This window comes from Ischnura elegans, chromosome 3 (genome assembly GCF_921293095.1).
Source record: "Ischnura elegans chromosome 3, ioIscEleg1.1, whole genome shotgun sequence".
Lineage (NCBI taxonomy): Eukaryota > Metazoa > Arthropoda > Insecta > Odonata > Coenagrionidae > Ischnura > Ischnura elegans.
The window spans coordinates 102,909,465-102,927,056 of record NC_060248.1 but is presented as its reverse complement, the minus strand read 5'-3'; the positions used below and the strand labels follow the sequence as shown (position 1 = coordinate 102,927,056).

The window sequence follows — 17,592 nt, the reverse complement described above, 5'->3', positions numbered from 1 at the left end:
TCGAGTCCAGAGAAAATAGTCACTTCAAGGCTTCTAAAGGGTAAATTACTCAATATTTTGAGGCTATAATTAATGTAACACCCACAAGATACATTATACAAAATTATTGGCAAATTTCTGCAACATGAAAGTGAAATAAAACAGGTTTTGCAAGGTATAAATAAATCGACTTGGAGGTTTTATTTCATAAGTTATCGCACAAATACTTTATCTTACATACAATGGCATAATTGTACTCAATGAGAAGGAACATAAGGCAGAACCACCCACAATTATATTACAGATGATTCACGAGAGAAAGTAGATCCAAACAAAACTGCTAAAACACAATCAAGAAGTGGATCTCAGTCCATACAGCTTGGACAGCATATATTCTATATAACACACAGTGTTACATTCAGATATGTCACACATACCACTTATTAGCTAAGCAATAATTATTACCAAGTGGAATCTAGCAAGTTGTACTTAAATAGCTGAGGCTCATATATATAATGATTTATCAGGACTTCAAATTTACATCATCAATAGAGGTAGAAGGTAAAAAAATAATAAGATTCTAACCTAAAACACTTCTCGGTCCGAGGAGTCGATTCCTTTCGGCCTTAAGGGCCTCTCTCCACAATACAAACTGATACAAGCCATCTCGCTTCAGCTGCTTCCTTTTGTTTTGAAGCAATTTTAATATATTAACATCCACTCTAGCAGGTATTGGCGCTCTTCTCCATCGTTTGGGCAAGGGATAACGTATTCTGTAGCGTTGAACGCCATCAAAAAATGACATACGACGCCGGCGTCTTCTCATTTGCTTCGCCCACAAGCGAGATCGTCGATTTATAGTGGATATTTTATGATAGCTCGACAGAGAGTAATTACTGCGTCTCATAGATTTAGGTGTGGTAGCACAACAAAATGCATTATCTGTAGATTCTACTTCAATCTCATATTCTACCTCAGGAGCTGAGGAAATAGGAACTTCTACCTCACTTGTGTAATAATCACAATCGTCACATTGTTCACTTTCAATGACAGCAGTTCCATTCTCCACGATGACCTCCCTGCTCGGTGAACATTCCGGCACACCTTGTGATTTCTGCTCTTGTTCGCGAGCCTTCACCGGTTTCGCCTGCCCCCGCGGCACAACTTGAAGTGCTGACACTCCGTAGGCCATTATATACTTCAGAGTATTAAATGCGAGATTTAGATTATACTTTAATATCCTCATTTTCTTTGATCACAGGAATCCACACCCAAACATTTTCCTACAAACAAATGGGACCAAACACGTTAGGAATGATCTCGTTTGTCGACTCAAGAAAACTAATTAAAGCCATAATTTTTTCTACCAGTTGAAATAACAAACTTTTAATTCTCAGATTCATACCGTTTTGTGTAGTCTTTCGTGCCTCCGCTACTGGCAAACGCAAGTTTCAACAAGCACGTGACGTGAACGTCTGCCTAGAATCATACAAAGGTCATTCCAACCTACTATGTTCAAATGCTTTCCTTCATGAATAACTCTAACTCTAAATTTCACCAATACAACGGCTGAATTCCAACAAAAGTTTAAATGCGACACACGCCAGCCGACAACGCAAGAATTCCTGGTTACTGCGTTCTTTCTGGTTCTTTCTTTGAAATGCGATTGTCGTATGTTAACCAGTGCTACCAAATCACCAAATGTACCAAACCATGCACCAAAGCAACTACATCGAGTTCAAACTTTGGTCACTAGATGGCACTAAATGCATATGTACCACCGTATCATAGGGACTTAGGTTTACCATAATATTTCGATTATTCTGGATCAATAAGGTAGCTCAAAGTATTCTACTGATGTCGATCTAGAATACTTCTGTACTGTTACATGGACTTTATACTCTATGGCACCGACATTAGAATTACTGTGGACTACTTGTGCTCATACAATTTTACGTACTTCTCTTGTTCGATAACAAAGGCGGATTGTTCAAGTTAGGGCTCCACAGCAACAGATATATAATCCCGATATTTTTATTTACCACACGACTCAAATCTTAAAAGAATTAACAGAATTTTTATATTTATTATTTTTATCCTTGAAAGAGATGGACTTCAAAATGAATGTAATATTTCATAAAAACCAATATTTTTTCGTAGCTCGTCAAATTTTTCATCGACGATTATATAATTCTGATTTCACCCACTCGTTTTTCTCCTCTTTAACATTTACTTATGAAAAAAATAGTGCCATGGGCCCTGGTTTTACGTAAAAATAAAGGGGTAAAGATCGACTTGCACAAATAGAAGAGGAATGGGCAAGTTAAGTTGCACACTTTTCGGTCGGTTCTTTTTAATAAGCCATAATTTTGAGCATTATAAAAATCCATGAGATCGCCTACTTTTTACTTGTTCCCATGCACTGAAATAATTCGCTTTTTATGTACTTTACCAAGCCTGTAAACAGAAAAAGTTTTCATAGATAGTTTCGTTGGAAAGGGAGTATTGTATGGAGGGTGAATGAGAGAGGATGGACCTATATTATTATGAAAACTTAAGGGGATTTTAAACCCCTTGATCTCATCCCTTCCCCACATAATGCCATAGTTAGTTTTAATATACCAATTTGAATCAATATTTTAAGTGGCTATACATCCCGGTTGGACTAGGAGAGTCCTGGTTTAGACTGCTTTTAAGGGCATCCTGTCGATTTCTGAAAATTCTCTACATAATGTCCTGATTTTGTGCAAAAATTGTGGGTATTATGTTTTTCAAACAACAGTATATAACAGAAAGCTTGATACAATATGGCAATCAGATTCAAGTTTGTCATACAAAGAAATAAAACAATATTAATAATTTGTTTTTATTTTACAAACCCATTTCCTAGGAGTAAGGCTATATAGGTATATTTGGACTTCCTTGAGGACTCCTTCCTGGTACTCATTTAAGATTTCCTGGTATCAACCAAAACATTTATGGCCACACTATCAATACCAATATGATCTTACAAATAAGTACACGATGTGGAATAGCATACCTCACAAAAACACCACTAGGTAACCTAAATCGCATGCAACTTTCATAAGATATATATTAATTAAAATTAATAACTATGGCATCTTTTTTTTTAAGATCTATTAATGAGGCCTAAACAAGAAGGATGAAATAATGCTGGAGGGAATATCACTTGTTCCTATAGCATGGGACAAAGTAAGGCAGGAATAGGGTTACTTGGATAGGATTTGCCATACCTAGGTATATATACATAATGGAGAGAGAGAGAGATGCTACTTTAACCAAAATGCTGGCAATCCCCCAAAGGTCAATGATTATGCCTAAGAGCAAATTTTGGCCATAGCTCAAAAATATGTCATACATAATACACTTTCTAGCTCATTAAGTAAACCTTCTATCAGTTTATTGGTAAGCTTCGCAAAATTATGATTCCATATCTTTACCTACTAGGACAAAATAGCAATGAAGTTCCATGATTAAATGGCACAATTAACCAAGCAAAAAATAGCTTTTAAGCTCAATAAAAGTAATTCTAAGAGACTAAATTACCTATTTCCCAGCATGTCTACAAGTGTTTTATTGATAAAAGCCAAAATAAGTTGAACATTTCCTAGAATAAGTCCAAAAACTGTCAAACCAAGATCTGTGACCAAGCTTATAATTAACAAAGAGTGCCTACAAGTATTCCAACTTCCTCAAACCCACATCATTTAACTACTCGTATCCATTGAAAAACTTCACAAAATTAATCCAGAAAAATTTGTTATGCTCACCTACTCAAGATGAACCTAAGTATGTACCTGAAAAGGAAGATTAAGGGTGTGAAACCTGGAAATTATGGTAGAAACAATCTCACGAGTTTTTAATTGGAATTTGAAAAATATCAATGATACTAATATAGCAATGTGACCACTTAACTTTGTTTAAGGCGATTTGATTACCTTTCCTTCCTGACTGTATTTATGATTTTGTCACATGTTCTGAACTCATCCCCAAATGCAACCATCCCATCACCTTTGATGACTGACATATTATCTGGTAAGATGAAGACGAGTCTCAAGTACGGTTGCCTAGGTACAATGGGGTATAGCATTTGGACTTAAACCTAAACTCCATAGATATTATGTACTATTCCCACTTCATGAGGTGACTTACAGGCACTTGCCTTAGTTGTATCATTGAGCAAGGTGTTAATGACTTGTTTAGATTTTGTTTCAAAATAATTTTATAATTATAATATACAAAATATCTGCAAAAATGAGGGCATAAGGCAATCCTGACCTGAAGGGTTATGTAAAATAGACTGACTTGGAATAAGATCATCGCTTAGAAATGGTATATTGTAGGTGGGAAGCAAGGAATAATGGAGAAGGGAGGGAGGAAGTTTACATAATAAACATTTAGCAAAAACTTAATTTGATAAATAGGTGAACTTTAAATACATATAAAAATGCTTAAAAATTGTTCTAATTTTATGAAATAAAATAAAATGCTCCTTTGATTTTATAATGTTGAATTTATATTATATTGCTATATATCAAAAATAAATATTAATTAATTTAATGTCTTCCACAGTAAATGGTTTATACCAGATATTTTCTTCCAGCCAAGCTACAATCAACATGAAAATCATTCTGTGAGCAACATTGCACATATTTTTTATTTGCTTAGACCTTTCTATGATACATAAAAACACAATCATTACCACATTCAAGGCAATTACCTAGTTCATAATCAGTCACTGATTCCACTCTAATATCCCATATGATTTCAAAATTTTCACTGTGTTCTGTAATGCACAACCAGGCCTGATAATCTTGAAATATCCTGGAGTGACAAGGTCCACCACTGTAGATCCATGGCGAGAAGATGTATCTGAAACTGCTCCTAGGTGGCCACCATCAAAGACAGCACCCAAACTATCCCACATTTCTGAAAATTCTGCCACTGAAAGTGATGAGAGCTCTGAACTCTTGTTGGCACTAGTGAGTGCTAATGGGGAACCCAATCTACGGGTCACTTCTCGAACAAATGGATGATTAGGCACTCTAATACCAACAGATGATACTCCTGGATTAAGATCAAAGTTAAGGACATCTTTCCTCTCCAAAACTAAAGTTACTGGACCAGGAAGAAGAGCTCGGAGTAGTTCACTAGAGATATTATAACTCAAATTACACCAGTCCCCAACATTTTCTGGGTCACTAACACAAATAGCTAATGGTTTCCCTGCATCACGGCCCTTGACTTCATACAACTTCCGGATGGCCTGGAAAAAAAACAATATCTTCATGAACATAAAAAGATGGTTACTATTACAACTTCACAGGTTTGGCTAGATCGGCAAGTCAGAGAATGCCGAGAGCACACGTCTGAAGAGACTAAAGGGGTGACAGGGAAAAACAAAAATTTTATATATGATAGAAGTTGGTGTAACACAGTGACGTAACTATGGGGGGGATAGATCCCCCCAAAGCCTCAAAGAAATAAAAAAATTATTTAAAACTAATGTCTAGTTTTGACATATAATAACTGCATCTGCTTTAAGTAAAATTTTTAGTGCCAAAATTATGTAAGATGTATTTCCAGGCATGCCATTTTTCAAAAATTTCCCCGTTGCCTGGGGGGGGTCGCCACCCCAGACCATTCCCCACGAAAGCATATTCTTAATTACGCCACTGGTTTAACATATCATCTCACAGCTGACTCACTTGATTGCTATGCCCAACAACCAGACCCTACCTAAGCAAGAGTAGCTGAAACGTGAAGTTTAAAATAATTGGATTGTTATCCATCGCAATCCATATAAAAATTCACTGCCAGTCTCCATTATCATTGGAATTACTAATTTTAAAGATAAAGAAGTCTACCTATGGCAATCACTCTTGAATTTCATCATGAACTGAACAGTAGAGGCCTTCACGTTGTAGAAATCCATCTTACTGATTTGTGAATGAAAAACTTTGCTGTTTCTACAATTTGGAACTTTATTTTCCTGGCTAGTTTCGATTCATAGGACTAGCTAGTTCTATGAATATGATACAGTGTATCGAAACTAGTCAGGAAAATAAAGTTCCAAATTGTAGAAACAGCAAAGTTTTTCATTAACAAATCAGTTCATCATGAACAGTTAAAGAAATTTAAGTATCTGATCATTCAGGAAATGATGAATTTAGAACAATTAAATACAAAAAAATGAGATCCATTGTAGAAAAATTCCAGCTAGGAAGACCAAAAGATGCCTGGAGCAGATTAAAATTGAAACATTCTTAGAACGATACTAAGAGAAATCAGAAAAAGGAACTAGGATGTGATATGTAGAAATGAATACATAAATGTTTTGGCATGCTTTTGTGTACGAGTCTTTTCCAGGTGGTATTTAGTCTATGCCCACCATCTGCGTTGAAATTTTTCTGCTACTTTTTCTATTTCAATAGCTTCTCGAATTATATGAGGGAAATAATGTTTTTCTTTGGCAAGGACTTAAGCCTTTTCAATCACGATTTGTTGGCCAGGATTAGCACATTCATGTTCTGCCACTGCTGATTGCTCAAAATGTTTATTTTTGAGAGCCCTGCGGTATTCGTTCAGTCAGACTGAGATGGCTCTTATATAGTTTGCCCAACATATTTCTGGCTGCAGCAGCAAGGAATCTCGTACACTGCTTCAAAATGCAAATCAGGGAGCCACCTTTCTTCTGCCCAGACGCAAGTATAAGGAGAAGATTCATCTCCTTACCGAGAGCACCTACAAGTTTACAGAGAAGGATCCTATATCAACAATTGAGCAGTGCATGAAGGCACTGATTAAGCATTCGTCTCTCACCACCGCATTGCTCACTTCTTTCTTCAACACCCAAATCACCTTATGTAGGGGATGGGATGATACAATTTCAACACCATCATAACGGTAATGCGAGCTACCACTAGCCAAACTAGTTCTGCTGTTCCTACAGAAATGGAAGAATATTCCACAGATTTTTCAGTAGATATGTTGACTAACAGGGGATGGAGCCCCAGGGTGTGCCCCTAGAGGATACTAACATGAGGGAACCAAGTAGTTCCACTTATATGTCCAGTCACCCTGGGAGGGGGTGCACAGGAAGGAGAAAAAGGAATGGAAGACCTGCCGCAAAGTGAGCCTGACAACCTTTACAGGGTGGGGCTAGGGTAGGAAGGAAAGGGATGAGAGAATCCCATGACGTCCATTGGGCGAAACCATAACAAATCATTAGCGAAATCACAATCAATCATTAGCAAAACCATAATTTGATGTACCTACGGAAGGGAAAGATTTTCCAATGGAAAAGCAAAATCCTACGATACTAACGTAGAATATGTTAACCACCAGGTACTTCCGTATAATATAGATGTTACCCAGCACTCCAACTACTGCTACAAATTAATATCTCCCCAACTTAGCTTCCTTTCCCTTTCAGGCACACTTTTAAAACATTTTTGTCATGCACGAGGTGATTAGCACCTACTAGAGTTAAGTAATCCTATTTTGTGAAAATAACTAAGCACTACTATTTCATACTTCGCCATAAAGAGAATCTTACCACAGAGTGGTGACATGCTAAAATGCATGGCAATATTTCCCAGAATAGACTAATGTCTTGGCATTATTTCACGAAGTTTATATTGAGTCAATTAGCTAAAAATTTATTTACGGTCTCTCTCGTTCTCCATTATGAATATTTGTTCGAGAGCATGCACTATATATATTAAATTTACTTACCCTTGTATTTTGAGCATCAGCTGCGATTCCATACACAGTATCTGTGGGAAGCGACACTATATCACCATCTTTGAGGAGTTTGACAGCCAATGCCAGTGACTCTTTTGATGGACTAACTTTTACCACAGGAGACATTAGCAAGTTTTTCGGCTCTTTTAGATGACTGGCTACGTTAAACAGAGATTTGACTACTTTCGCGGACATTGATGAATGAATCTTTGCGCTCGAAAAATTAATAAAACAAAACTCCGCCACAATGGTGTTTAACTTACAGCATTACCGTTCTTCATGAAACCTCATAACGAGAATACGACGAGAAATAGTAGTATTGGCAGTGAACCAACACGCAAAGTGAAGCTGATCCACAATTACGGGTGATTAGGATGAGGCTACGGGAGATTCATTGCTCTCCATGCGATTAGGTTAGGAGTTCCTTTGCCATCACATGAAAAATTTCGCAACATAACTCGAACTGAAAATGTTTAACAAGACATGATGTCCATTAAGCGGTTCGATTTCGTCACCCAAATTCGTGCACGATATTCACGAGTGAATGACCATATTCTTCATATAGAATGCAATCTATGCCCCCACTGTTTTTGGCTCTACTATTCTTAGAACTATATACCTACATGACCACTATACATTTCTAATAAATGAGACATGTAATACTGCGAGGAAATAGCCATTGGAGAATATTGAATGATATTGAACACTTGCTGCTCGCGGTCACCCTGTCACTCCGCGTGCTTCAACTTTTTCAATCTCCCGTGTCGTGTCCTGTACCGTAGTATCGGTAGTATCGCTGGTAGCGTGACAGCGCTTTCGCTCGTTCTATTTCATAGTTCAAACCGTTCATACCTCAATTTCTCCCGGTTTTCCCGTTTATCCTTTTCCACGGAGGAGAAATCGCTTCTTTGAATATTTTCAGAGGAAAGTATAATTGATCATTTTTCAAAACTTGAAATTTGAGGCTTATGCTGTCGGTTGCGTAACATCGTTGTAGAGACATGGGCCCACTCGTATGAATCCATTATGATCGTGCCGGCGGAACGGAGTTGTAGAGAGTTAAGGCATGGTCCTTATATGCCGTCCGTATATAAGGACCATGGGCGAAGGATACCCGTCCCTTAAGTCGTCATTTCGGTCTTTGATCTAAGAATAATTGCAAGTTTCACTATCAATTAAAAAAGATTAGCACCCATAGCCAAGGAAAAGACGCCGAAAAGGGCAGCGAAAATGACGTATGATCCACAGAATTATAACTTGAACTCTCACTTTCACAGTTCACGAGAAAATTATCATAATTTTAGGCTATATGTACATTCAACCGAGGGACAGAAAAATGACATAGGCACTGCGACTCATGAAGCGAGGTTTGTCTTTTTCGACAAATTATGGAAACAATGGAAAAAATATGTACCCACAAAATACACCATCAAATCAAGGGCGCACCCAGGAGCAAAAATAGCGGGAGGCAAGGCATATAGTCGTTCAAGTTGTAACATTTTAACATGGAAAAGGTGAATGAAGCCGACATTTTAAGAAAATTATAACAGCGCTTTATTACTATTGGAAATATTTGCTCGAAAAAATTTTAATTATTTGTATTATACTAATATCATTTTTCGTGGGTTTAAAGAAAATTTGTTGAAAACTTTTGTTTCAATCCAGTCCTGATTTTCCTAAAAGCTTATGCGATTTTTGCTTCTATGGGGGGAAGCCGCCCCTTGCTTCGGTACGCCCATGCATAAAGTCTCGATATTATATTAATCATACATGTTTTGTACTTCAAAATAACCGCGCTTCGTCCGCTTACCGATATAAAATTCGGTTGCAGGATAGCAGTGGAATGAGAGATAAGCGCTACTTATCAGTCAGCTTTAGTGATTTTTGAGGACTAGTGTTCATTGGCTGAATTCTTCTGCCATACCCCATCAGCGTAGCTGACTCTAAGCTACTGAGCTAAACCCGCTGAACGCTTGAGGAGGCAGAAGGGAATTGTTGGGTTTGTTGGTGGTTCGTGGGAAAAGTCTGTGAAGTGAATGTAAGTGTTGGGGATAACGCTGCTCGCAGGAGAGATCCACAAAATAACAGTTATGACTGAAGAATTAGTGATATGAAAGACTGACCGCATCACTTATTGAAAAGATTAATACTGGAAGAACTCGAGTGATCTCCCATCGCAAGAGAATCATAGGACTCTCACTCCCTCAGATAAAAACCATAAAGAGAATCGTAGGGGAGTGACTGAGTGGCTAGAGCCTGAATTACACGATTATATTTTGTGGCCCTATGACGGTTATGCCGTATGATATCTCGCGTGACCGTTTGACGTGAACTCTTTCAGGGATGGCTTAAAGGAGATCCTGTAATTTATTCCACCATTGATTACGTCCCTATCTCCATCCTTGAAACAATCGGACCAATCGCAGAGCCGTAAACAGCGATTGCTACGCCACGCTCGGTTTTCAGTGGAATGAGAGTCGTAAACATTGAGGCCCGCCAGAAGTTTTGAAAATGTCTCGCCACTCATCTGCCCCGTGGTCGCTGGAAGCGACGACAGTTCTTATTGAAAGTTATAGTAAACATGATAACCTATACAATAATAAATCAGTACATTACCATAACAAATTTTTAAGAATAAAGAGTCTCCATGACATAGTCGCGCATGTGGAACCTTACCGTCCTGGAACAACGACGCAAGATATCAAGACAAAGATAAATACTTTGCGCAGTCAATTCGGAGTGGAAGAGCAGCGCATACGGACTTCTTTGAAAAGTGGATGCTCTCCTGATGAGGTAATGAACCATACAATGCAGTTAACGTACTGCCATAGCCTACTCGAGGATACCATATTAATATCGTGTTAGTCATTGAAAAAGTTCGCGACAGATTTTCTTGCACTGCCAAACAATTTTATAACTATAAGCTAAATTTAATATAGATGTTTTTATCTTTTGTAGATGTACGTGCCAACATTTAGGTACCACGAGCATTTACTTTTTTTGAGAGAGCATATGACTCCCAGAAAGACCATCGACTCTTCTTTTTGGACCAGCAAAATCATGGATGATAACATGGTATGTTTTTTATAAGGCTATTATAATTAAAAGATCAATAATAACCTATAAATCTGTATTTCACTCTAGTGCAGGAATGGTTAGATGTACTCTAGTAAAAATTTCTCCCTTGCAACTTGACTGAAACTGGGCTGAAACTACCTTGAAACTCACTGCCTTCCTTCTATGCTGAAACTGCATTGAAATTGAAACAAACCAGCGGAGTTTGGGAGAGGGATGGCAGTGCAGTAGCAGTGCAATTAAGAACTCCAGCTACTCCAATGAAACTCCCTTGGCTGACTAAACTGAAACTCCTTTGGCTAGCTACACTGAAACTCCCTTGGCCACTAACTAGACTGAAACTCCCTTGGCTACCAGCTAGACTGAAACTCCATTGGATAGCTAGGCTGAAACTCCCTTGTATGCCAGGCTGAAACTCCCTTGTTTGGCTGAATACATTTCCCCTACCCAATCCATTAAAATTCCCTTGTCAAATCATATGAAACACAGTCACAACTTGCGCAACCCAGCCAACAGTGGATGATCACATAACAGATTTCTCCCACAATTTTGCATGCATGATAAGAGATAAAGGGTGGATAGATGATTGCGATCAACAATAGTTATTATAACTGCAATGACCACAACATTTTTCAAGACACAATAGGGTAGTTTCCTTCATCAAAGAAAACGATAGGCATTGATTGCGATTCGTTACCCACTATTAGTGTATTCATAATACACCAATTATTTGGTTTTTGAAATACAGGTTTAGACGAATGGCAAGGGTCAAATTTTATCCTCATTTGAAAAAGGCCAGATTGGCGCCCATGCGATTCCACTCCGCGTGACGTCACAGGGACCTAGTTTCTACACGAGAGGATAGGAGTTATACATCGTCTGAGGTTACCAATGCATGCATGAGGCACAGAGCTCAGGGAAACATGTCTTAATAATCACCTATTAAAACTGGCTAAGGTCGGAAAGTTTTCTTCGTTTGATAAGGTATTAATAAACCTTTTTTAAGCCAAGCGCTACCTTTCAGCAAGGTACTCAGCTATCCGCTAGCATCCTGCGTCCTATCAGCGCTCAGAGTCTCGATCAAGGTCACGTCACAAGGAGAGAGGGGGAACCAGAAATGCGTCGCACGGACTTTCCTACTTATGCGTCGCGTTTTTGCGCGCTTGAAATTTTTCACTTTTCATTTAATCGCGAAAAATAGATATCGTCATTTAAAAATCTAAAAGCGCGAAATACGTACTCCAGGAGTAATAATCTTTCGATTTAGGCAATAAAAAAATAATAGGAAACCACCCTATTTATTAGAACATGAAAATACATCAATAAATTAATAACTGTTAAAAGCACATACAAAAATATTCCAAATGAAAGAAGTCATGGAGGTTAGATGCTCCTGAAAAAGAGAAGAAACATGGCTGATGAGAGTCACAAACGACTTAACTCAAAATCAAATTAGCAAAATTGCACATGAAAAACTCTCCTTTACTTGGCTTATTAGTTATATGGTGCATTAATGTGAACCATTCAAATTATAGAGAGCAAAACTTAAATTATCACTGAGGAAGCATGCGCTTTGCATCATAGTTAAATGAAAAACGAAGCGATGACTCATTACTTAGGCTATGTATGAACTCCAAACAAAAACCACGTAAGATTCCAAAACATTCAGCAGTAACTAATAAGTATAAGCAGTAAATATACATTTCACTATAGTGAAACATACCCGCATTCCTTATTTCTTCGAAAGCCCGCTCAAGCTCACTGAGTCCGGTCCTCCGCAGGATGACTAACGGACGGCGCGGCATCCGCAGCATTGATGACCGGTCGGTGTATTATCCTCCTCGTCCGGGGTATCCATGAGGCAGGAAAAGTGGACGGCAGTCGCCAACGCGTTGAAAGAAGAATTCGTTATTGGCTGCATGACCCCCGAAAAAGGAGCTTGAAATCCTTAAACGTGCCTGGATTAAAACACGAATTCAATGTCAACGTTCTCATGGCTAAACATGGAAGGAATAAACATGCCATCAGAGAAGTTAAAACGCTTACCTCCAATTATGACTGCAGTCACCACCACCGACCTCGTTCTCCCCTTCACCTTAATTTCGATTAATTCTTGCCGTTAACAAACGTCGAAGTACCGGGAAAATATTTATGCCATCAATCTTTTCATGCTAAAACCCACGCTCACCTCGCTCCTAGCAACTTGAGAGAAATAACGGCAACCGACAGCTTGACGCATGGGAAAAGGTATACGTGTTGCCAAAAGCTAAATTTAAAAAATACATTGCCGCTGGAAACAGGGGTCGCGTATATGTCTGGTAGAAGGGTTCCGTGTGTTGGCAAATCTCATGATGGGTAGCACACGCGCAGCAAGGGAGAAGCAGTTCAAATCCATGAGGGAGAGGGGATACCCAATGCTGCCGCAGCTCTGCGGCAAGGCAGTAAAGAAATGCGGCAAGAGAGACGCAGTGGTGTCATAAATTCGGCCTGGTCTGAGCCTATTGTCCAGTTCAGTATCAGTGGGGCACATATGCAGCAAGGGAGAAGCAGTTCAAATTCAATGGACTTGCAAGGGAGAATGGCATCAGAGTTTCAGTTGAGTGCTCTTTTTCTTGTTGAGGACAAGGCAGTGCAGTGCAGTGACAAGGTTGTTTCAAGGCAGTTTGAGCGCATTCAGTGGAGTTTCAGACCAGAATCAGCTCTGTTTCAAGGGAGAAATTTTTACTTGAGTAATATATTGTCACAAAATGTGTGAATTGTTGAGTTCAGCGTAGTATTATAAAATACCTGTTAGTATGGATTATATTATCATGACAATATGGATGCTTTACAGTATATTCACCAATTCTGTTATACAGTAAAACCTCTATGTAGTGAACCTCTCTACATCGAAAACCTCTATACATCATACCAACCCTCTGGTCCCGTCAGTTTTACATGTAAATTTATAGGCAAACCTCTCTATAGTGAACCTCTTTATATCGTAAAACCTCTATATATCATAGCAACGAGACACCCCCGAGACGGCCTAACTACCTCCGCATTTCGTACCGAGACAACTAGAGACCATCAATGCAGCCGCGATAACGAACATGGAATGACATTATCAGCGATAAATGTTTCACGCTTATTTTTTCTTATACACCTTTAATAATTTTCACGTTAACCATTAGTTTGGTCCATTTTGTTCCATATGAGAGCATACCTAGCAGTAAATAAGAAAAAGGCATCCAACTCTCCTAATCATATTAAGTGGCAGTTAATGATGATGATGACAGAAGACATTGTTTTCTCTCAAATCATGGTCAAAATCTTGCGATAGCAATCGCTTTCATTTACTTATGGCTTTATTTTCTTGTAAGTGCCTACATACAATGTTCAGTTAATAAAAGAGGCGACCAGCGCAGCTTATAATCACTTGTTGGCGAAAATATTTCAACCAACTTCACTCCCATCCATGGAGACAGAATTACTCGACCGCATTGCTACTTCTGCTTCTAAAACGAAAATATTTCATGAATATACTGCGACTCGAAATAAATCAAATACAATTTTGCAATTATTTCATTCCCACATTTCCCAGTGTAGCACTTTCTTACTACCGCCTTGGTAATTTTTTCGATGCTTTTGTGAACGATCGTAGTTTATAATTTATTGCGCTTAGCGTCATATGTCTTGCCTGCGTATTTATGCCACAAAATCTGACTCTTCCATCGGGAGTCCGGGATGTCAATTTCTAGCAATACTGACGAACATCAATCCATGCGCGACAATGTTAGGTGAAGGAGACAGCTAATTAGCTGATATGCGGTAGGGCAATGAAATTTCTTACCGTCGCCGCCGCATTCTAAAGTAGTTCGCCCAGCATTCTCGCCGGGAAATCACGTCCTTTCGCAGACCTAGCATTTTTGTGTGCCCCTGACAGATTTTTTCTTCGGAACACTACTTGCATTATATTTTGGAGAGAGAGAATTCAATGAAATTTTCAAAATTGTGCTCAATTTCTTGTCTATTTTTTGCAGTAGTCACATGTTTATTTATATTTTTATAATTTTTAACAAGTCACATGTTATAAGAATGATAAATCAGTTCTCTAAAAGATATTATCAGGAGTATTTTCAATTATTGCCCATAAAATATAAAAATTACTTAATTAATCATAGGCTGATGATGGATTCGAGAAATAAAAGAAGGCGACTACTTGACATTACCACATAATTAGCTATTTCTCTAGCCATCAATGAGGGCTGGCAGAAGGAAGATGTAGCAGTGACCTTTGGAAAGCCATCATTCACCCTGACATCTATTTTAAACAACCAAGGAAAAACATAAGAAACTTTCTATCTAGGCTGCACAATTAAAACACTCAGGCAGTGAAATACGAGGATGAAGAAATTATGTTGAGAAATATAAAACTATTGTACTTTCCTCCGAACACTATTAGTAAATTGAATAATTTCTTAGGTCAAAAGGCATTAACGAAAACAGCTAGTGATTTATTTATAGTGAAAATGACATTAAAAAGTGCTCATGTAATTGAAAACATTATTTCGAAAGAGTTTGAAAAAAAATTTTAAGCAAAACCAATAACTAATTTATTTTCTAAAAAGGCCTCTTTAACTAGTTACTTTACCTTTGTGTAATCCTTTTCCTAATGTATAACTGTAAATATATGTTCACTTATGCATGCATATATGTTTAAATATAGTTATTTAATGATTAAAAAGACAGTAGCACCTTTCATTTCCCAAGGATATGAAAAAATGGTGCCTTCCACTAAAACCTCTCTATAGTGAACCTCCATACATCAAATTGCCCAAATTTTGGTCCCCTCCATTACGATGTAAAGAGGTTTTACTGTAATTTATTTCCTTATTCTAATGGCAGGAAGAGTCAACCCTAGTTGAATCACATGCAGTTCCTGCAAAGAAACTTAAAATGGATAGAGGTGATGATAGTGCATCAAAATCTGAGGAAGTTCAAGATAAAGTAGCCAAGCCATCAAATTCCTCTTTTGCTGAATCCTCTTCATTAAATTTGGCAAAGTTCATCAGTCATGGCCTCGATGGTTTGAAAAATCCTCGCCGAAAGCTCCTTACAACCAAAAAAATATTTGATGTATTGTTGGAGGCGCAGCTGGAGGAGCTTGAAGATGAGGAAAAACTTTGAAGTTGCTTTTACTTTTATTCTGTTGTCAGGAGCATATTTCAGTGCATTTACCTAATATGTAGTTTAAACAATGTAAAATATTCCTTCCTTATTTTTCCTGTTATCATTCATCTTTCACACATTCATAGAATTTGTGCTATGCCACCATGGAATTATTTTTATATTACTTGGAGATATGAGTATGATGCTAACCTTCCTTAATAAAAAAATAGTTTTAAATATTTTCCTTCATAGTTATGTTAGACTGATTGAGCTAAGAAGCCAATTGGTATTAACAGAATGTTTCATATGAAAGTACTATAAATGTGAAATAAAATTAAAATAGGAAATATTTAAAGGTATTCTGCTGGCTAAGGTAGGTTTTTATTTAGCACTTAATGAATCACTCTAAACTCTCCCACTTCACTCTTAAATTCACAAATAAGCCTCTTACATACCATCCATGAATTGTGTTCCTTCCCCTTTTACCTTACATCCGCTCCTATATCAGCATTTCCAGGGTCCACCCAGCTCTCAGGTTTCAACCCATCAATACCCTCTTTCTTCTATAGAAGTTTCCTTTCTTTGCCCACATTTTGTAGCACTTCCTCACATCTTTCCTTCTTCCCTCTCCTCCATACCCACTTTTCAAATGTGTCCAGCTTTCTCTCATCATCCTTTCTCAGTCGTTATGTTTCCACACCAGGGCCACCTCCAGATTAGTCTCTCTACTAAACTTGTCTTCCGTATTTTGCACAGAGATTGGCTCTTCATAATTACCGAATTTGATAATGCAACTCTACCTTACGTATAAACTACAATCTCCTTGCTCCCTAAGCTTGAAAAAACTATATAACTTGGTTTTTCTAAAGATTTATCTTCAAGTCATATTTCATTCACTGTTTGCTCAAGGTAATTACAAGCATGTGCATACGCATAGCTAAATAATGCCTAATCACCTAAAAGTCTTACTAGATAACCTATCCACCCACGTAAATACCTTCCCTAATTCTTCTCATGGCTCCTATACCAAGTTCTTTATATGTAGTGCACTCATCAATCAGCAAACCACCTTGCCTCATACCTCAACCAATTCTTGACCAGCCTGATTCTCCATCCTCGCCTATAGTCTTGAACCATATACATAATTCGAATTAATAGACTGTCCATAGATAGTTGTCACAGTGTAGTGGCAAGTATGCATGACTCCCAATTTAATGGTCGAAGATTCAAATCCTGGAGCTTTAAAATTATTTTGGAATGTTATAAAACAAAAATTACAATACAACATTTTCTGGGAATATTGGGGGGTGACAAGTTGCCCCTATCTACTCAACTCCATCAGTTTCACCAGAAGACCTTGATAGTGAAGCTCGCAAAATTGGTCGGAGTACTTCTATGTAGAAGGCATAAGGAAACTACCCCATTACCTTCCCTAGATGATGCAGCCTTGTATTCACCATGACGAGATGGCATCCTTTCCAGTAAAATATTCATGAGGTAAAATAGCCCCCATTCTTATCTCTAAGTGGGACTAATTGGAAGGATACACCAATCCAAGGTGTCAGATGAAGGATTAGAATGTGAGATTATAGGGGTGAGTGGGAAACTGGAGAACTTGAA

The 17,592-nt window shown here is 38.0% G+C and overlaps 2 protein-coding genes and 1 long non-coding RNA gene across 3 annotated transcripts; 1 reads left to right on the top strand and 2 right to left on the bottom strand.

The window, feature by feature from the left end:
- Window positions 1–145: 145 nt before the first annotated feature.
- On the bottom strand, window positions 146–2,098 carry LOC124156272. The gene is made up of 2 exons (XR_006864295.1): window positions 1,385–2,098; window positions 146–1,262 (listed from the first exon to the last, which is right to left on the bottom strand). It is a non-coding gene; the product is annotated as an uncharacterized LOC124156272 (long non-coding RNA).
- A 2,531-nt stretch (window positions 2,099–4,629) lies between these two features.
- Window positions 4,630–8,491, bottom strand: LOC124156271 (yrdC domain-containing protein, mitochondrial). The gene is made up of 2 exons (XM_046530702.1): window positions 7,738–8,491; window positions 4,630–5,266 (listed from the first exon to the last, which is right to left on the bottom strand). The coding sequence occupies exons 1-2, from the start codon at window positions 7,939–7,941 to the stop codon at window positions 4,736–4,738; spliced, it is 735 nt and encodes a 244-aa protein (XP_046386658.1). The 5' UTR covers window positions 7,942–8,491; the 3' UTR covers window positions 4,630–4,735.
- Window positions 8,492–9,704: 1,213 nt separating this feature from the next.
- Window positions 9,705–16,213, top strand: LOC124156270. The gene is made up of 3 exons (XM_046530701.1): window positions 9,705–10,539; window positions 10,705–10,821; window positions 15,709–16,213. Exons 1-3 carry the CDS (start codon window positions 10,258–10,260, stop codon window positions 15,988–15,990), a joined length of 681 nt encoding a protein of 226 aa, XP_046386657.1. The 5' UTR covers window positions 9,705–10,257; the 3' UTR covers window positions 15,991–16,213.
- The last annotated feature ends 1,379 nt before the right edge of the window (window positions 16,214–17,592 follow it).

Excerpts from the sequence above, each read along its gene's own strand:
- LOC124156271 (XM_046530702.1), bottom strand. The coding sequence starts at position 7,941 with ATGTCCGCGAAAGTAGTCAAATCTCTGTTTAACGTAGCCAGTCATCTA. Across the intron at positions 5,267-7,737 it reads CTGATGCTCAAAATACAAGG|GCCATCCGGAAGTTGTATGA; the intron begins GTAAGTAAATTT and ends TTTTTTTTCCAG.
- LOC124156270 (XM_046530701.1), top strand. The coding sequence starts at position 10,258 with ATGTCTCGCCACTCATCTGCCCCGTGGTCGCTGGAAGCGACGACAGTT. Across the intron at positions 10,540-10,704 it reads GTGGATGCTCTCCTGATGAG|ATGTACGTGCCAACATTTAG; the intron begins GTAATGAACCAT and ends TATCTTTTGTAG. Across the intron at positions 10,822-15,708 it reads AAATCATGGATGATAACATG|GAAGAGTCAACCCTAGTTGA; the intron begins GTATGTTTTTTA and ends TTCTAATGGCAG.